A 19,784-nucleotide genomic window follows, 5' to 3' on the forward strand; every position below is an offset into this window, starting at 1 on the left:
ACGAGTCTGCAGAAGCACAGGGGTTACTTACAGAAAGAGTAAATATTCCACAGAAGAGATAAAGGCAGCAGACCAGGCAGTGTTCCTTGATGACATGGAAAAGCAGATGGCTCAGCCCTTCGAGTGGTAGTAAAGACAAAGTCTATCCCACTTCCCACCATACTTTTTGCTGAAAAGAGCTGTCACATTCATGTGCAAATGAAGTCCCACATCCCTAAAATTGCTTGCAAGAGACTTGCCACCATTCTTTCACTTCCTCCTCTTTGGAGCTTTCTACAGACTTGAATGTCAAAATATTCACGACATCTGGTGCTGCTTTCTGGAGACTCTTGCCACTGACGATTTGCACTGCATGAGAAATTAATTTCTTGGTATCATGCCACCCATGTGTCTCCCCATAAAATTCATACCCCTGGGCCACCCACTGGTTGAAAGAAGATGAAGGTGGGTATTTTTTCCTTTTTCCAGCTTGTTATAACAAGGAACTTATATTCAGAAACAAGCTACTTCCATAAGCACAGAGCTGCCCTACCTGTCTGCAGGTTATTTTCCTTTCTAAAAAGGAAAAATTACATTAAAAATTAAAAATTACATTAGAAATGAAAGGGATGTGGGGATGTGTCTTTCAACTCAATCAGGAAGCAGTATAAAAGAGCAGATTTTTTTAGATCTATTGCCTTGATTTTATAAGGCCAAACTATATTTTAGAGATACCAATATGCTTTCCCTTGTCAAAAATGCAGCACTATTCCTAATAATTTCCTTTAATTAAGAGGAAAACCCCTACAGTTCTTCAAAACAAAAAGTGGTGGTTTTGTAATGTTCTGCAAGTGCCTCAACTGAAGGAACGACAATGGTAATTTTTGATGATCATTTTACTCTAGAGAAGTACTAAAACTGCAAAATTTGTGATTCTGAATGCTACTGCTCCCTGTCTCTCTTTCCTGTGTGGTGCCCCTGAACTGCTCCTTCTCATGCATTCATTTGATTGCTTCAGGGTCCTCTAAACCTCCAAATTTCACTAGGGTATGGTGAAGTGTGCATGGTGGCTTTTATCCAGGAGGGCCAGAGAGCACTTGAACTGTACCAGGATGCAATCACATACAGCCTGCTCACATCTCTGCAAATTCACAAGGTTGTAGAGCCATCAAGAGATCATTAAGTCTGTCCCTCCCAGCAGGATCAATTATACTTGGACTACTTCTGACAGAGGCTGCCTAACCCGTTCTTTAAGACATCAAATAATGGAGGTCCCACAACTCCCTTCAGCATCTTAAACCAGTGCTTAACTCTCCTTGACATCAGGTTTTTCAACCAAATTCAAGCTCCATGCTGTAATTTAAGCTTATTGTCTCTTGACCTATAAATTTCTTACATAAACCTTTAATGTTTGTTCTTATGACACCAACACAGTCGTCTTAAGACTATGCAACACAGTTTGATTTAATATTTTCTCAAAGGCCAATGTTTTCTAAGCAAGAGGGGTTGTTGGTTGCCCCTTCGCTGAAACTCCCTGCTGTGGTAAATACTTCAGGTTATTGCAGGCACTGCCAGCCCTAAAATGGCAGTCACCAAAAGGAATGGAAGTGCCCCCCTTGCACAGTTAATGAGAGGCTGTCTTGAAGAATCAGCTAAGAACCAGAGCCCCAGACTTTTTTTTTCCTGTTCTGAGTTGGTTAAAAATACAAGTAATTTGCCATCAGTTCCTAGGCAGTTCATTACTCACACTGACAGAGTCACACAGTTTGGTTTAGACTCAAAAGGAGTTTTGAATGCCTGCTGGTTGTGTCTCTCTTTAGCTATGGGAAAAAAGAAAACCCCAAAGAAAAGTCAGACAAACAAGATCTGAGCAATGCCTCTCTGCATTGCTTTTTCCATTCTGCTGCTCTGTAGACCCTTTCAACTGTACTAATAAGTACAGTGCAGAACAATTAAGTCCCCAACCCAGCACACTCAGGAAGTTAAAACTACAAGACAAGGCTTGCTAAAAAAGAAGAAAATCTTACCATCTAAATAGGTAAGACAGACTGTAATAAAGACAGATCATTAAAAAACAAGAAAAAAATCTTCTTCAATGTCAATACAAACAAAATATCCACAGAAAAATAGATACATCCTAAATGTAGAAAACTAAGGATGTAGCTGCAGGGAGTACCTGTGGGGTTTTCTGCACAACTACTGCTCCCCCCAACCCTGTGACGTGTCCGTCCCACTCCTGACCTGGGAGGTTTTCCAGCACTTCACTACCACGGAGCTTCAGTAGGCAAAAATGTAACTTGGGTGTTAAGTTTACAACATGAGCAGCACGAGAGAAATTGAGTTACCATTTTTTGGCTGGTGTGTGAGGAAATGAATCTCACAGTTCACCTCCCTATTTCAAGAGGGAGCAGGAGACACAGAAGCCACTAAGTCTGAAGGATCTCCCAGCCCTAGCACACATCCCATGTCTTCCCCCATGAAGAACTGCTTGAAATACAACTTACAATAAACAAATCATGCCTTAAGTGTTCATAAAGCATTATTACTTTAAAATAAAAACACTTTATAACCTCGTTGCAATATATATTGCCTCTCCAATCCTCTTAATAGAGTTTTAACTTACCACAAATTTAGAGAGATCTCAGGAAAACCATAAGGTTTGCACACATGAAGCAATAGCTTCCCCCCCACCCGGAGACTCCTTTCTGTCTTCCTTTTCCTCCCCCACCCATGCCCTGAATACAGGAAGAGAGATCACCAGCTGCCTGCTGAAGAAAACAACTACCAAATAGTGTGCATCATTCAGATGGCTTGGATGATTCAGCTTTTCCATGTGAACTTTAAGTGGCACAAATGGTGCTTTGTGCATTTCTGAATCAAGTGTGTATTTAATAGTCCAAGTACATAACACAATTTCTACTTGAAGAACAACTTTTCATCTTAAATACATCAGTGTATCTGTTACCTCACAATGGCTCCAGTTCTCAAACCAATCAACAATTACATCTACCTGTGCTTATGTATTGCAGCATCTTCAGCCTTTAAAAATACTTTTCACATTGTTCTTAAAAGTTGAACTGAGTAGACAGTGAAAAGAGGATCTAGTGACAAGCATATAATTTTGAAAGCCACTTGATGTGACGTGCATTGGCTTTAGAGTGGGAGGTCTCAGAAGGAACAGAAAACCCATGTGTAGCAAGCAGTCTGCTCTCCCAAAATACAACAGCACAGTAATACAGCAGCAGCTTGATCATAAGCATCCCACAGTTACCTACAGCTCATTGTCAAGAAAACTTGTAGGAGAATAATATTAAAAGTTTCCAGACAGTAGGTTGAGATATGAAACCCCACACAAATGCAAAACACATACACATTTACTACATATATTTTTTGTTTAGCACTGCTCAAATAAAGAATTAGTGCCTGGTTTTACTTCTCTAGTTTCTTTGGCCTTTATTAATTTTTTCAAAGGTTCGCTTGAATCATCTTCATCAACAAGTTCCTATTTTCACCCTTTCAACCATAAATCAGAAACAGCTCAAATCAACCAGATTTGACACAAAAAGTAGAAGGAACAATCAGACCTAGTGCTGAGGACAGAACCTCTTGCCCAAAAAACCCTGTTTACTTAGCAGGAAAATTTCTTATTTTTGTTCTAGTACAAAAGCGGCACAAGCCTGTTGAACACAACACTGCCTTCTGCAGGCACCCTAATGTGACAATGCCAAAACTGCCTGAGGTGCTCAGCAAGGGCACCTTGAGCAAAGGAAGAAGGTGGCAGCAGACTGAATAACTTGTCACCACTGGAAATCACTCAGGACCTAGAGAAAAACAACAGAAATGTTGCTTGGCCTGTGCTTTGACCAATGGAAACGAGCCTTTGGGGTCACGTAGTGTGCCACCTTCCACTAGGGCAGCACCTGGAATTCTGTCTTAGGGGTGCAAACTAGGCAAGAGTACTGGAAAGCAACCAGAGAACAATGTTTTGCCAGCATCTCTTCTCCCACTAATGGCTTTTGTAAGCTTTTTGTGATTTTATAACTGACTTCCACTTCATTTTAAAATGTAGGCATGTTATGCACATCCAACCCAAAACGCTTGTATTGAGCTACTCAGGGTGATGAAATTCTCACGTTACAGCTCCTGCCCTGAGACAACACTGCCAGAGTAAGTCACTCCAGCCAAGATGTCTCTCGTCACAGCCAGGTACATGAACAGCAAACACTGTGTGAGACCAGAGGGTGTCAAAAATCTTCTGCATTTTGAAAACACACCAAATACTTCATTACAAACCAAATGAAAAATCCACATTTGCAGGAGTGACCTCTGGGAGAAGCCATGTGCTTTGGTTACCGTGCTCGATTCAGTTTTTTTGAACTTCAAACTTCTGGTGATGTTTGTTTTCACTCCCTGACATTTCTTGATAAAGAAATGATAGCAGGAGAACTTCTCATCACAGCTTCCCATCACACCTCCCCCGTTTTGGTCAACCACTGGGAAAATGAGTCACGATGTCGAGACCTGAGCCTCCTCTACAACCTTCTAAAAGCTTTATTTCCCACACAGACCACATCCATCCCAAGCTCAGCAGCCAGCCACGGTCAGCAGCAGGTCAAATGCATTTCTTGTGGCCAGATTCACCCATGTGAGCATCCCAGGCTATCTCCCAAGGCCTCTCTGTGCAGCACTCTGTGAAACATGCCTGTGCCATAGCAGGAGCTTTCTGGTTTTTAGATAATGGCTCCCTCATATTACCTCTGCACTAACACTGTGCGACACATCATCCCTCCACGGTGCTCCCACAGGAAAACAAACTTTGCAAATCCTGTATCTTGTCACATTAGCCTTTCACTCAGAGGCCTGTCACTCATATCCTGAGCAAGAGGGAGGGAAGAGAGGGGCTGCTGCTTTAGCTGATGGGGTTTCCCCTCACCTTCTTGTCCCTCCACCCCACAGAGCCACCACATAGATGGCAGGAGAGGGCAGGCACGGGAGGGCAGGAGGTCCACACCCATCTCTTCAATGCAACCTATGAACCCAGTGTTACAAATCTCTGAAAGAGGAGAAAAAACAGACCTTTCTTCCTATCCAAAGAGAAGAAGCTGATGTGTCTGGACCCAAAGGACCAAGAACCGCTTGGAGTGGTGGTCTAAGTAACTTCAAAGTGGAGTCTAAACCAACAGCTTACTAAGCAGAGAGGAATTCTTATACCAGTCAAGAACTTGGAATTGTTATCTTGTGGGCAGCAGTATTTTTGCTGGAAGGCTCTGGCCAAAACTATCTCAGACATCAAAACAAACTAATTATAAGTATTAAAGAATTTATAGCTGTTTGTTTGTGAAATAAATTCTTGGAGAGTCCCTTAGCCTTAATGTAGGGTGGGAAAGGTCAGGGAGGAAGAAGGACATAGGAAAAGGGAAATAATTAATTTAAGACATCATTTATTTTGCTCTCATCCTACTCACTTATAGGAACTTATACCAACTTCCTCCTGGAAACTAGTGGTTAAGAACTATGCCTGACAAGACTTCTGCATGTTCAATGGGACATTCAGTAATGTGGGAAAGAGTTTCAGCTAAAACTGTGTAACACCTAAGAAAGCCTTTGGTCATGTTCTATGGAGACACATTTAAACACCACAGTTGCTCAGCAAGAATCTACAACACCTGAATGACAGCCCTCACTTTTTACTATCATGTAATGAAATTTAAAAAAAAATCACCCAAGATGCAGCCACTAACGTTTGGCTGATCTTTTACCTGGATGAAAACCCTTAGTTTCATTATTATTCATTATCACTCATGAAGTTGTCATTCACAAGGCAGAAAAAGTGTGTTTTCTTGTGTTTTGCTAATGGAGTTTTGTTTGGTTGAGGTTCTTTTACCATTTACAGATTAAAATTTTATGGGTCACTTGTGGCTACTTGGGCATTATGAACATTTTCACTGGAAATGTGGGAGGATTTCATCAGAAACATTGAAAACAGCTAATGGGGAATGAAAGAGGAAAACACATTAATAAGTAACACTGAGAAGCATACAATTACTTAAGGAAAAAACCAAAACATTAAATACATGGTCAAAACATTAAATATCAGTTTAGACTGTGGCATATTTTATGCCTCTCAGTAAATATTGCCCAAACAAAAAAGCTTCTAAGCAAAGGGCACAAGGGTCTGAGGCTCCTCACCTGCAAAGGCACTCCCAGAGCACCTCTAAACATTGAGCTGAGCACCATCAGCCAGCACAGCCCAGTGATCCCTCAGGATCTTGTCAGGTTTGCTCCACAGGTGCATTTCAACAGTTCCTCCTCTGGCTCACTTGTACTGAAAAAGGGCTACACTTACCAAGGAGGATGTGGGGTGTCAGAAACAGCAAACCAACAAACCAAGAAAGCCCAAGCAACTACCCCTCTCAGCTGAAACTAGACACAGTATAGACTTCTTATCCTCTGATTCCTTGGCTGCTGTCTGGCACAGATAACATTCAGCCTCTCCAGAGAACAGAAACCACAATCATAAACTGACCCCAAGGATTCTCCCTGTAACTCAGCACTCTCTGGCACTTATTTTATGCTTAATTACTCTGTCTCCATACCCTGTTAATCAATCATGTAATTGCCTAATATATCTTTGTCCTGTCCTCCCCCAAAAAAATATTGGGTAACTCCATAACCACTTAAGGGAGAAAGTCAGTGGCTTACATCATCCTGAATAACTGAGGTGACCACACATGGAGGTTTAAAAAGAAATGTTTACATCTATTCTATGTCATGCTAAAACAAACACTTTTCTCCCACTGGCAGGAACTGGAGGACACCCAAAGGTCTGGGGTTTTTTCCTCCACTGAGTATGCAATTCTCATTTTTCTTCTACTGGCAAAGTATGTGCAACAGACAACTCCTGCCTGTTTCATATTTAGTATATATATAAAAAATATCCCAACTCTGAGTGATGTTGGAGCAGTAATACTGTTTTTAAATTTGATTTTCCACTTTTGGACAAAGTCCAAAATAACCCAACTTTACGGAGCTTTTGGAAAAGGCCCGGTTGCAATGACACAATCTTACCAGCAGTTGCTAACTATCACAAAGGAGGACAAAACTGATGGTTAGGGACTTGCATGGTGCAAGCAACAGGATAGAGGTTACTATTTTAAACTGAGGGAGCAGCAGCACAGGCAGCAGAATTTGGTGAAATGACACACTGACAGCAGCTCTTGACTGCTTTTGTCATACATCTCACAGCTCAAGAGTGATGTGTGGAACTGTAGATAACTGCTTTGAAAGATTGCCCTTGTTTCATATTCCAGCATCATACAAATGTAGTGGTGGAAACAAATGTGCATGCTGAAGCTGTGTGAGGTGTCTTCTTTGCAGTTACTGCCACACAGCTGAAGCAGCATTCGACACAACATAGACCCATACATTTAGCTTAGCCTGACTCCTCCTTTTTCATTCTCCAAACTGAGGGGGTTTTTAGTTCTTCTTCTACATTTTAAGTGCATCACAGAATATGCTGAGTTAAATCAGTGGTTTCCTCAGGAGCTTTTGTCCATTATAAAAACCTTACACAGCCTGCAAGGAGACAAAAGTATTCCTATGTGACAGCCACAAAGAGCACGTGCTCCATAACCACAGCATGTGCAAAGCAAAGCTCAGGATACAGAGAAGAAAGAAGCCACAACTGTACAGCAGGACAAAGGTTATGCCAAAGGACACAACACTTCTTCCCAATTGCCCATGAGCAATTCTATCTCACACATTGAGATGGTGCACTAGGATGTACGGTGGAAATGGGTGGATGAATATTTTAGTGCAGAAAACACAAGCAGAAGCCAACATTCACACTCCTCTGAGACACCAATACTGCTGGCAAAGGCATTTCTGAGAATGCATGTGCACGAAAGCCTTTCTGCCTGGATCATGTGTAAGATATTCCAAAAATTGAATGATGAATGCAGGAAAGCTCCTAGGGAAGTACAACCTGCAAAAAAAAGGTCTGAGCTGAATTCATCAAGATCTAACTTAAAGACTGATCAGGGGTTTAACTTGGTCTATTCAGGATATGATTGCAGGTAGAGAGCAGTTTGTAAAGACTACCTGGCGGCAGTGTAATTAAACAGGACACAAGATTTGGACTAAAGAAATATTTATGTAAGAAGAAAATTCTTTATCCTCTTCAACTGTAAAGCTAGTCTTCACTATCTCTTTCCTAGTTTGGTTAAGTTTTGGAGTTTTACTTTTTCTCCTTTCTGTTCAATGAACACCAAGAGAAGGGAGCATGTTGTTTTTAAACAAGCCCTGCTTATGAGGAAGGAAAAGTTATTGGCTCATTGATTAGCACAAAATTAGTATAATACTCTCAGTACTGTGTCCACCTCTGTTGGTCATCCAGAATTCAAACACTGATTAATTTAATTGTCCATAATACTAGAGGGAACACACGGCTTGAAGAATTACCCTGCACTCTATCTCTACAAGCCATTAGCGTTTATTTTTAGGTCTTACTTCCTCACATATTACCATCCAAAATAGGAAAACTTTTTGCAATGGTTATGTAAGAGAAACCAAAGGTATTGGCTTTTATTCTACAGACTACAACAGAAGCCTGCTCAGTATTTCACACGTGCACAATCCTCACTATACATATATGCATGAGTACTAAACATCCTTTTCCATTTTTGCAGGGTTTATGATCTTTTCCAATTAACTGCATTGTTCTGCCACCACAACCATGTATTCAGAGTATTGTGGAGTACTGTACCATGGCAGGACATCTGGAAACGTACATGGTACTCCTCAGGAAGTCAGACTAGACATAGTTTTTGATCGGATAGATACACACATCTTCAACATCAAGAGATGAGCCAAGTTTTTCCATAAGAGGAGATTTTTTTGCAGGTTAAGCCAGAAGGGTTTATGTGCCAGCTGTGATTTATTCCTAGATCTGTGGGACTTTTTTTTACCTATAAACTGTAGAGCATCCTCTATATTCACTGTACACAATAAGAGGTTAAGCATGATGGCCCCCTTCATTTCTGAAGTACAGAAAAAACACGACACTGAAGATGAGCGGAATTTTCATTTTAAAAGTCATGTTTAGACAACAGCTTTAGAACAGTTCAGCTTTTCGAGGCTGGACTACACTACACCACAGAGCCTACACCACAGCAGTTTCAGCCCTTTTCTTGGAGGCAGGACCAAACGGTTGTAGGGCTCAACTGCACAGCAGCAGCTCACGTCTCTAGCACAGACTGCCATCTCGGGGAGAACACAGACATACTTGCTTTGATCAGAAAGGTCCAAACTAGCCTCCCCAGTCATTAGTGAGTCACAATCAAACATAATTAATTGAGAAGTGAATGAAACTCTCTGTGAGGCTGTAGCACAACTTCATCAGCTCGTTGTAGCAGAATGATTTTCACAGACAGAATTAGTGTGTTTTTAACATCCTGTTATCACATGTGATTCCTGCCTCAGACCTAAGTGCAAACTAGAATTTAACTTCCCTCTTTCCCCACCAATTAGTAAATATAAATCCTTTTCAGCAAGACCGGAGGAGTAGAGGCTGTTGGCAATGTATCATCTACAAAAATAGTTAGTCTTATAATTAGAAGGTAATACAAAATCTTATTTTCTTTCATTTGACTAAGCTGTGCCCAATACTTCAATACAAGAAGGTACAAACTATCTGTTTAAATGTAAAAATATATACAACTCTATTTAACATTTAAATAACTTTAAACACAACTGTTTGCCTACTAACAATCTTATGTACATTCCTTCTTAAACAATACCTCTTTAATATCCTCCTCTTTTGTAAAACAAGTTTTATTTTCCTCCCAAAATACCCAATGCTACTTTAAAATTCTGGAGGGGTAAAAATTAGAGCTATATAGAAAATAGCAAGATGTCTTACAATTATAGTGTATGATAGCACATATTTTTCATAAAAACAACACATCATTCAAAAACTGAACCCCTGTAAAAGTTCTCGTAAGTCCACCAGGACTGTCTTTAAAACGTTACTTTGGTTAACAGCAAGTCATTCTTAAACAATTAAGGAAAAAATATATATTCTTTCACCACCTCTACAGATGCATTTCCTTGGCATGTTGTAGCAATCCATATACCTTTACAGATGAGCACCGCAGTTGTTCAGTGCTCCTTACTTGTACTGTGATTTCAATAAAATAGATTATATATATAAGGTTGGATTGATTATAATTAAATTAGTCCAACTTCCTAAAATCTCTGAATAAGAGAACTCTCTTCCTAAGACTTCATAGGAACTCTGGATATCAGAGAAGGAACGGTAACACTGCTACTTCATCCTCACAAGGTTGATCTCATGCAGTACTTGAAACAGCATCACCAAGTTGCACGAAACTGCTGTTTCCCTGCTTATTTTCCCAGCCAGAAGAGTGACAACTTCTGTGAGCTCTGCACACTCTGACACCCTGCCAGTTGCACCAGCCTCTGGGCATTCAGACAACTAAAGTGCCACTGGGCTTCACAGTAATGCAATGCTTTCCTCTGAGTCATTACGCATTTTCCAGGTCATGTGTAGCCTCTACCTCACTGAAATTTTACTTATTTCCATGGGAATAAATGCCTTCAGTTTTTGGCCAGGAAGAGGAATTTGATCTTTATCTTTCTTCTCTCCTTGCACTGTGAAACCATCAAAAATGACAAACAAAAAAGGCAAAAGTGTAAGATTTTCCAGGAAAAGAACACGGCATTAGTCACTGTGTGTCAGTTAAGCTGCAAAGTAGAGAAGCCTGAGCAAAGGCACTTGGTAACAGCGCTGGCGACAAGTCAGTGAGTCAACAATTTCAGTTTCGTGATCCAATTGACCAGCAGCGAGGGCTCTGCCGAGGAGGACTTTGTGGACGATGTAACCGATGACTTTTTAGCACCTTCCTCTTGGAAAGGAATCGTTGCACTGTTGTGGAGGTCTGTGTTCATGAAACACCTGCTGCCTCGAATATAATCCGTTCCCCTGGCCAGCTGCTTGTCAGACACTGGCCTGCAGAGCGGGTGCTGCGTGGAGGGGCTTTCCTCAATGATTGGGGGGATCCTTTCATTGCTGAAGTACCTGCAGAGGACATCTTCACCTGTACAAACAGGAGGAGGAAAACCAATTATTGCTGACTTCAAAACCCTCCATTAACATTTTCTATTTTCATAAAAATATCCTGGTTACACTTCAAACACCTAGATCTGGACATAAGCAACTATCAATAAATCCATAGCTTTTTGCACCTTAATAACACAGTTATTATTAGTAACACAAATAATGAAATAAATCCGTACATAGAGGAGATATCACTTGACTGTTATATTCCAGATTCACAGACACCAAAAATGTTGATACAGACCTTCATGCAAATCATTATCATAGGTGAGATGTAACAAACCTTCTTCTAATGTGTTATTCAAAACGCTGAAGAGACCAGAGTTGAATCCATAAACTTCTCAATATAACTCATGAATAACTTAAAAGCTACTAATATTACTCTGGACGAGAGAAATTAATTTTGCAGGTGAAGATGTAAGCACTTCCCTCCCCGATTTTGACCAGTGATTCATGAGGCTTTTTCTATTTTTACACTTCCCTAGACACCTGACCAAGGCAGCTGCTGCTAAAGACATCCTACTGGACTAGGCAGGCCTTTGGTTCTGATCCAACACAGCTTAAATACAAGCCTGCAGCACCACTTAGGTACATTTCAAGAATTTTAAAAAGGCAATACAAAACCAAAGGTAAAACCAAACAAAAAACCATACACACAAAAACCAGCCCTGCCACCTGGTGATCACTCTGTTAGTATCCCTCCAGGTTGATGCTTCTCATTATCAACTTCTACTTTTACATGAAAATAATAGAATCAAGCTTTGATTTTACCTAGAATTACACATTAGCTTTCATAAGTGATTCCAAGAATAAACCAGTCATCCTTATTTCCCACACTAACAAGACTCAAATAGTCTTTCAGATGCAAAAGAGAGTGGGAAGAGGACACTGTGGGAAGTAAAAAAAAGCCATCCAACTGAACACAAAATGTTATGAGCTTCTGTATCTCTCCCATTCAGTGATGTCTGCAGAATATGTCCCTTTCTAACAGCAATAGCAGTAAAAACCAGCTCCTAAAAGGCCCTACACTTTACGTTTTGTGAACAAGCTTGCTCCAACAGCCTCCACAGTGAGCTAAACAAAAAGCAAGACTTAAGAAAAAAGTAGTTTCATGATCAATATTAAACACAGTAGAAAGGGAAAGGGCTGTGTGCAAGAGCAAAATGGTGAACCTGTGCTATAAAGTCACAAGTACAGATCTGTCCTAGTCATTCTAGCTAACTTTCAATGTTCACTATAAGCCTACAGCAGAAGATTTGAGTCCCATCACCGAATAGCCTCAGAACCTTCAGTTACCATCTGGCATTCCTGCTAAACCCAGCAATGGTCACCTTGCATCAGTTCAGCAATATGCAAACCATAATCATCCATTCCTAATTTAAACACTTTCATGTAGTTCAAGCCAAGGAAATTTTGGAGAGGAAGAGAATGAGGGATAAAACGTAAAATCTTGCCTTTTCTCCCTGATCCTCGTGGCCTAGAGAAGGGCTCTGCAGCTCCTATCCAGCTTCCATCAGCAGGCATTGACAAAGGACGAGGTTTTCCTAGAGACAACATAGGTTATGAAGAGTTATATAAAGTTGAGGAAACCAGTCTTTAAATTTTTGCTTTTCCCAGTTAAACAAAAGGAGAGATAAACAATAAGGAGTTCAAAATGCAGAAAAAAAGGGATATTTGAAGATATTTCCACTGGTGACGAATAAGAAATCAGTGTGCTGAGATTAAACAGCCACTTCTTGCTCATTTAGAGCAGGAGTGGACATAAAGTTATAACCAAAACACATGCAGAAATGGTTTTCTGTAGCAGCAGATCCCAGCTGAATAATATTCATTACAGAAATAACAGTGTTTAAGAGAAATTATTTCAGACGCAGAATTTCACATTCACAATTTGTACTAATGGCCCTAATATCAATCAAGTGTGACGAGCAATTTTCTAAGACAAATCATTTCAGATTGATCAAAGCCCTTACCACAAGAGTGATTAAAAGAGAGGCGTGAACTCACCGTAGGACTGTGTTTTTTCTCTCATCTTGGCTGGTAGGATATTTACTTCCATGGGATACCCAGGCAGCTGATCTGAATCAGCAATAGTAAACCTTCGCCTTCGGCTCTCCTGATCCAGAAAAGAATTGGGAGACTCAGCACCCTTGGACCCAGGTAGTGGCTGACCGCGTTTGTTGCCTCCTCCATACACAAAGCTGCCCTTTTCATCTCTGAAAGGACATGTCACTTCAGTTAGTGGCTTGAAAGAGTTTAAAGCTACAGACATGAGTAGGTTTGAAAGATGCTTCTAGCAGCAGGTCATGCACGTGACAACTGGCATTGTGCTGCAAACAAGCTGGGAAAAAAACCCAAATAAGTCAGGTGATAGAAGACTTCATTATATTTAGCAAGGAGAAAAGAAAGCTTACCCCCACTGCTAATTCACTCTTAACGAGACAGTAATTTAACACACTGAGAAATTTAGAGGCTCCACTCCTGCAAAAGATTTTGATAAATGAGACCTTTCTGTCCTGAGGGCATCAAAGCCCCTGATTCACTGCCTGCTCAGCACTCAGTTGTGACTCGGGAGTGCCACGTAAATTTATCCACCTCAGTCTGTGTAAGGGTAACACCTACTGCCTCCATCTGAGGGACTCTCCTTTCAGTCATTGCAGGAGTCCAACAACTGTCACTGAATATTTACCACTTTCTCTCTCCCTCCTTGAGAGCTTCAGTAACAGATTCATAGTGTATATGTATAAATATAAGATTTTGAATAAATTCTGAAAGTACTTTTGGAAGAGAAGCTACCCTTCAAGTTAAGATTTGCCTGGAGGTTTTTTCCCCTTCCTACATGTTACAATCTTGTTGCTTGAAGCAACCATTAGGCAAAGCAGGCACAAAAACACATAGCTGACTGTCTAAGCACACACATACCCCAGTATTCATAGCAGACCCTGGATGGCACATCCCACTTGTCCAGCTCTCCAGCAAGAACAATGCTACAGCTCAGTGAATAGGAAGGAGCTATTTATGGAGAGGCAGAGACCAAAAACTGCACTCAAGTGTTCCACCAGAAATGTGTGTGGAAAGCTCTCCTACACCACCACCATGTGGAGACTGTGCCATGGGGAGGGAAACCAAACATTGCTCTCTGACTCCCAGTGTGGAGCAGAGGCGATCCATGCCAGGAAGGGAAGAGAACAGGATGATGCGGGGGGAAAAAAAGCAATCATCACACAAATGCACCACAATTTCAAGAGAAGGGCAAAATATGCACAGGTCAAAATAAATGGCCAGACAGAAGGCAAAAGAATTGTCCTTTCTTCTCTTCCTGCCTGCCATAGCTTCTCACATCTGCTTTCTTTAAAAGTCAAAGTCAAGATGCCTTTCCCTTTCCACACATCACCCAGGACACGTTTTACAGCTCATATTGCAATTTCCATCCTTTTCAACAGGGATTCAGGTCTAAAGGCATTTGAAGTTTGATATAATTTTGCATCTCTTTAGGAAAGACAAACAAATTGAGCACATGGACGTAATTCCCCAATGTGCTTGAAATTTAATGATTTGAAGAAATGACTAAGGCATTTAGCATATCTACTAGATCTATATGCTCGTTATTATGCCAAAAGATTTAAAGATTTGGGTATTTTTAGTAAGAACTAGCATGTGTAACCATAAAATTAAGGCAAGAGCAGCTCAAGATGGGTTCAATTTCAGTAAAGGGACCAAGCCCCCTCTCCCAGTCCTGCCCCAAAAACTGCAGTAATACAGCCTCTGTCTCTGTATCAGCCTTTACATGACAGGAGACAAGTGCTCTCCCACAAGGCCTGCAGCACAAAGTCACAGTTCCTGTAGATATGGGCTATCTACACATAACCCAAAATGTCAGAGAAGGCCAGGAAGCATACCTGCCTTTCACATATTGCCTGAAAACTTGTTTTTCCATCCAGATCAGCTGGCAGGGTTCTGGCAAGAGTCAACATGGACTTGAGAACAAACAACAGTCAGCCTTACCATACACACCACTCCCCCTTCCCACTGTGCACACAAGTCTGCATTTTATAGCCTACACCACAGGATGAAAAAATAAAAGTTGATGTATTGCCTCTCCCTTCCCTTCAGTAGGAACATATTTGGTTTAAACAACTTGCAAGTTTAAAAATTTAACGTGATAGGTGTCATTTAATGTGACATTCTTTTCTACCCTAACTCCCACAACAGTTACTCAACTTGTTAAAAAAGAAAAAATCCAACAGTGAAAAATGTTGGGAACAAAAATTACTTCTTGTTGTGTGCAGTTGGATTTAAACAGTGTCAGAAACATAACTCTGCAACAAAACCAGAGATGACATTGGTTCATGTTCTGGGAACAATTCTGCTCTCTGTGGCACACAGAGATCATCTTCCAGTAATAAAATCTGTTACAACCCTGGTGGCATACGCATTTGGGCATAAGTTTAAGTAATCCAACTCATTTAGACAGCCAGAGGAAAGCTGGAGATTTGCAGCTTCCTCAAGCCAATCTGCACAGAGCTCATACAGCAAGCCAGCTCAGAAACAAGTGCAATGAAGGAGGTTTCTGCTCTGTTTGTTCGCTCACCGAGGAGAATACGGAACAGCTGGCGGAGGGGGTATGTACAGATCCAAAATGGCTGGCTTCTCCTTCTTCAGTGAGGTATCCACGGTGCTTTCTGGTGACTGAGTTGAAGCTGGTGGAGGATTGGTCTGAAATGTTAAACAGCCATCAAACATCTGAACATTCATTCATCATTCACAAATAGATAACTTAATAATCAACAGCACCATTTTCATCCCCTAGTGAACTACTCTCTCTGTGATGTACAAACATTAAAAACTTTTAGAATCCACATTTTCCTCCACCCCCAGTCTTGGCTACATTTACAGGCCCTCCCACAGAAATCCTATCATGAGTAATGCATTGCTCAAGAATATTTTGCTCTTTCCAGTTCTATTTTTCCTGTAAATTCCACAGACAAAAAAAGCAGCTGAGACAAAACCCCCTCTTCTATTTTTAGATGCATTAAAAGAATGCAATTTTTTAAATATAGATATGATTAGCAAGCCTTGTGAAGCTGGCATATGCTACCTTTATTCCATACACTCCAATGCCTGGAGCATAGACAGCAATATAGTAAAGTTCACCATAGATTGGATCAATGGATATAACTAGGGCCAGGGAAGCAAACTAAAAATAGATTTGGCATTTCTCATCTTTGTGGCTCACATGTATATATTCTCAGCATCTTTCCAGGTTCGTGTCTGCCTACAGGAGAGAAAAGGTTTCAAAGACCTTTTTCTCCAATCACTGCCTCCCCCAAGGAAACACTGCTGGGCACAGCCAATAAGGCAGCCCACCTCAGCTCCTCACACTGCTAGCACACCTCAGCACGATGCCACAAAAACAGGACACATGCACTGGCAAAAGGAAGGATGAATAAATAGTCAACTATACATCTTCTATCCATTTTGAGAGAAATCTGCCTTCATGGAGACTTGTGGTAGCCACCAGCATTTCACACTTTTAAATCATCCCCATGGCTGTAGGGAGACTTGGATCAGAACAGGAAGAGGGGGGGAACTGTCCCTGGTTTTATTAATTTCAAATAATTAGTTTAAATTCAATTAGGTTGTTTGCTCCTGCAAGCATTAAGCCCTAAGTTTCCTAATACAACAAGCCACTCCTCAATATGGTTATTTAAGAATTACTAACATCACTTCCTTTGTCTGCTCAGTACCCAAACTGTGAATTGCCCAACAACCAAATCTTATTAAAACAAGTAGTTTAGATAATTTCTTGAAAAAAACCACTCTTTCTCATTGTTCACTAGAATAAAAAGAGGAAAAATACATGAAATAATCTTAAGTTATTTCAGCAAAAACATATTACTGTGATAAACAGAGAAAGCATTTATTTATTGCTCCATGCTGATAAATCCCATACATATCAGCAGTTTTGCCTCAGATAAGTTCTCCCAGTGGCACACAGACTGATTAAAATATTCAGCACACCTAGTCCCTTTGTGGACCAAGAAGGCATTATCTGGTTGCAAGGAAAAAAAAAAAAAAAAAAAAAAGAGAAGAACATTTTCCTTTTTATCTAGGAACCATAGGAGCACAGCCATTTCACCTAACCTGCCTTGACCTATAGTCAAACACGAGTACTTTGGGGCATTCCTGGGATTTCTCTTTTTTCTAGCTGCAACCAGGGCGTTCCCCTCCTGTGATCCGAGTGGAGCTGGCAGGCTCTCACCTGCACCAGGGGTGGTTTCCAGCGCAGGTTCTTCAGTGGAGCAGGAGTGAAATGAAAAGAGCCAGTAGGACGTTTCTTAAGCAGCAGCCTAACTCCAGCAGGATTCTCTCGCAACTTTGCCACCAGATTTTTTAGTTGCCATCCAACCTGGAAGAGAATAAAGACATCTTTTACTCAGCATTTCTTTTCTGAAAGCAAACAAAAAAGAAAAATTCAAATCCCCCAAGTTAGACTGTTTGTTTTGACATGAACATAGAAGAGATAAGGAATCCAAAAAAGCCATCTTAAGAATTAAAAAAATTGGAATGCTCTTTTTTTGCAAGATTCTTCATTTTCTTTCCGAGTTCTCTACTTAAGCTGAAAAGTAAATAATGAGATATCCAGCACTCCTCTTTATACCTCAGTTCCAGTCCTAAAAGGACACATGGATATATTCAAATTGAGTAACACATGGATTCACAGTGAGCTACTTTTGTCATGTTTCTTTCTCACATTGAAAGGCATTGCTTAATGTGCTATGCAAAAATGTAATCATTATATCCAGGTTCCCAGATGCAAATGATTGGACAGTCATTTGCAAATTACTGGGGGACTTCTTAAAGCTCTTTATCTACATTTCAGTGGATTGTAACAAGGTCTGTAAACAGATCTTAAACGCAACATGAACTATTTTAATATGATGCATAAAACACTTAAACATAAAATATTGTAATTTTATTTTATCAAAATACTGCAAACTGTAAAATTTGTCTTGAAAATAAAATGTTAAAAAGTCTCAGACATTTCACGAGGAAAACACCAGAGCTGTCTGCTGAGCCCATCCATTCAGTCCCTGTGGTGCAGAGCAAGCATAAGGGGAGGTCTGTAATGCTACAAGTTACTCACCACGGTTTGCCGATTGACCTGGATCACCTCATCACCAGCGTGAATCTTCTGGGAGCGGTCAGCAGGGGACTACAAAGAGGAAAACAAGAGTCATGTGCTGCAGCAGGTCTCCCTCCCCCGCCCACCAATCTAAGTCAAAGGTTGTATCAGCAATGCTCTTCACTATACATAATTTTCACATCTGCTGAATTAATTCTATTAATTCATTTCCATTGAGAAATGGAAATGAATTAATAGGATTATTTATTTTTTATACTGGGGGAACTAAAGGTGAAGAGAAAGGCATAGCCCCCATCTGTTACAGGCCAAATTGTACTTAAGTCATGGGACAGTCTCCACTCCCCTTTTTCCTGCAGTTTGTACTATAGTTTTAGATAGTAATGGAAGAGGACTGACGAGGATTTCTGCCCTAACACAACAATCATCTTAAACAGCTTTTAAATAAATGTGTCTTTATTTAAAAAAATACATTAAGACTTTGAATGTACAGAACAAAGGACCAAAACCCCTCCAATGTACAAGACAGGTCCTTTGCACTTTCCCTTTTTGTTTTCCAATGAAAATAAAAGCTTCTGACTTTAACATGAAATGGCCTGCCTGAATCACCGAATTCAGCAGATAAAAATACTTGCACAGACAGGTATTTTTCAAATACCTATCTAATAATACTACACTTTAAAATACAATTTTCTTGGAACAAAATCTAAGCTCTGGGGAGTCATTAGCAAGAAGTGGATAAATACATCAATATTTAGATTTATCAACAGCTGGTGCCATGCACCAGTCTTTGCTGTACTTATTAAAAAACACTCTCACTGCTATAACACACCAACTCCTACCAGCCTTGACAATACACAAAGCACCCAGACATGCTACCTTGGTGCATGCTGCACCCTGGTCACACAGCAGCAACTCCTCCCTTTGCCCCCACCCCGTGAGTAACCACCAGGCAGCAGGCCAGCTCTTCCTAGTGACTCCAGAACTAAGCACTGGGATTAAGGACTCTCTTCTCCACCTCATCACACCTTTAGACCTCAAGTAACTTTGCTATGAGAAAGAACTATAAGAATAAACAGTGCAAGAAAGGAAGAAAACATGGGGAATTTGTGGGAGGCTCCAGCTATCATGAGTCACCCCGTTTCTTCATTGTCTTCTTGCTTCCTCTGAGAGGAAATGCCTCTGTGGAAAGCTGCATATATAGGAGTCAACCAAGAAAATGAAAAAATGCTGGGACAGAGTCAAGTTTGTGAAAAACAAAGCTCATTTTAAGCTGTCCTTTGGGTGACCAACATCTCATCTGAAGGAGGGTGGAGGACCCTTGCACAGAGAACTCCTGCAGCAAGTGACAGGTCACAGCACTGGGATCACACCGTGAGAACAGAGGAAAGAGCAAAGTTTAGCTGTAGCCAAACGTGGCCTGCAAAGTCACACGTAGGATGGAATAACCCAGGAATCCTCTTGGCTGATTCACACCAAATGGACTTCTTCCATTGTTCAGTACTGTCAATTCAGGGGTGCAAT

The 19,784-nt window shown here is 40.7% G+C and overlaps 2 protein-coding genes across 2 annotated transcripts in view; both read right to left on the bottom strand.

Annotated features, from left to right (window-relative positions):
• IPCEF1 (interaction protein for cytohesin exchange factors 1) overlaps nucleotides 1-7,967 on the bottom strand; it is an 88,087-nt gene extending 80,120 nt beyond the window's left edge. Inside the window, exon 1 of the mRNA XM_063390143.1 lies at nucleotides 32-7,967. The gene's annotated coding sequence lies outside the window, so the exon portion shown is untranslated. The remainder of the gene's footprint in view (nucleotides 1-31) is intronic.
• Nucleotides 7,968-8,111: 144 nt separating this feature from the next.
• CNKSR3 (CNKSR family member 3) overlaps nucleotides 8,112-19,784 on the bottom strand; it is a 55,366-nt gene continuing 43,693 nt past the window's right edge. Inside the window, exons 8-13 of the mRNA XM_063390141.1 lie at nucleotides 18,264-18,332; nucleotides 17,379-17,525; nucleotides 15,708-15,832; nucleotides 13,124-13,332; nucleotides 12,571-12,660; nucleotides 8,112-11,096 (exon numbers count right to left, since the gene is read on the bottom strand). Coding sequence (XP_063246211.1) covers nucleotides 10,798-11,096; nucleotides 12,571-12,660; nucleotides 13,124-13,332; nucleotides 15,708-15,832; nucleotides 17,379-17,525; nucleotides 18,264-18,332 — 939 coding nt within the window. The 3' untranslated portion in view covers nucleotides 8,112-10,797. The remainder of the gene's footprint in view (nucleotides 11,097-12,570; nucleotides 12,661-13,123; nucleotides 13,333-15,707; nucleotides 15,833-17,378; nucleotides 17,526-18,263; nucleotides 18,333-19,784) is intronic.

Source organism: Prinia subflava, chromosome 2, assembly GCF_021018805.1.
Source record: "Prinia subflava isolate CZ2003 ecotype Zambia chromosome 2, Cam_Psub_1.2, whole genome shotgun sequence".
Classification (NCBI taxonomy): domain Eukaryota; kingdom Metazoa; phylum Chordata; class Aves; order Passeriformes; family Cisticolidae; genus Prinia; species Prinia subflava.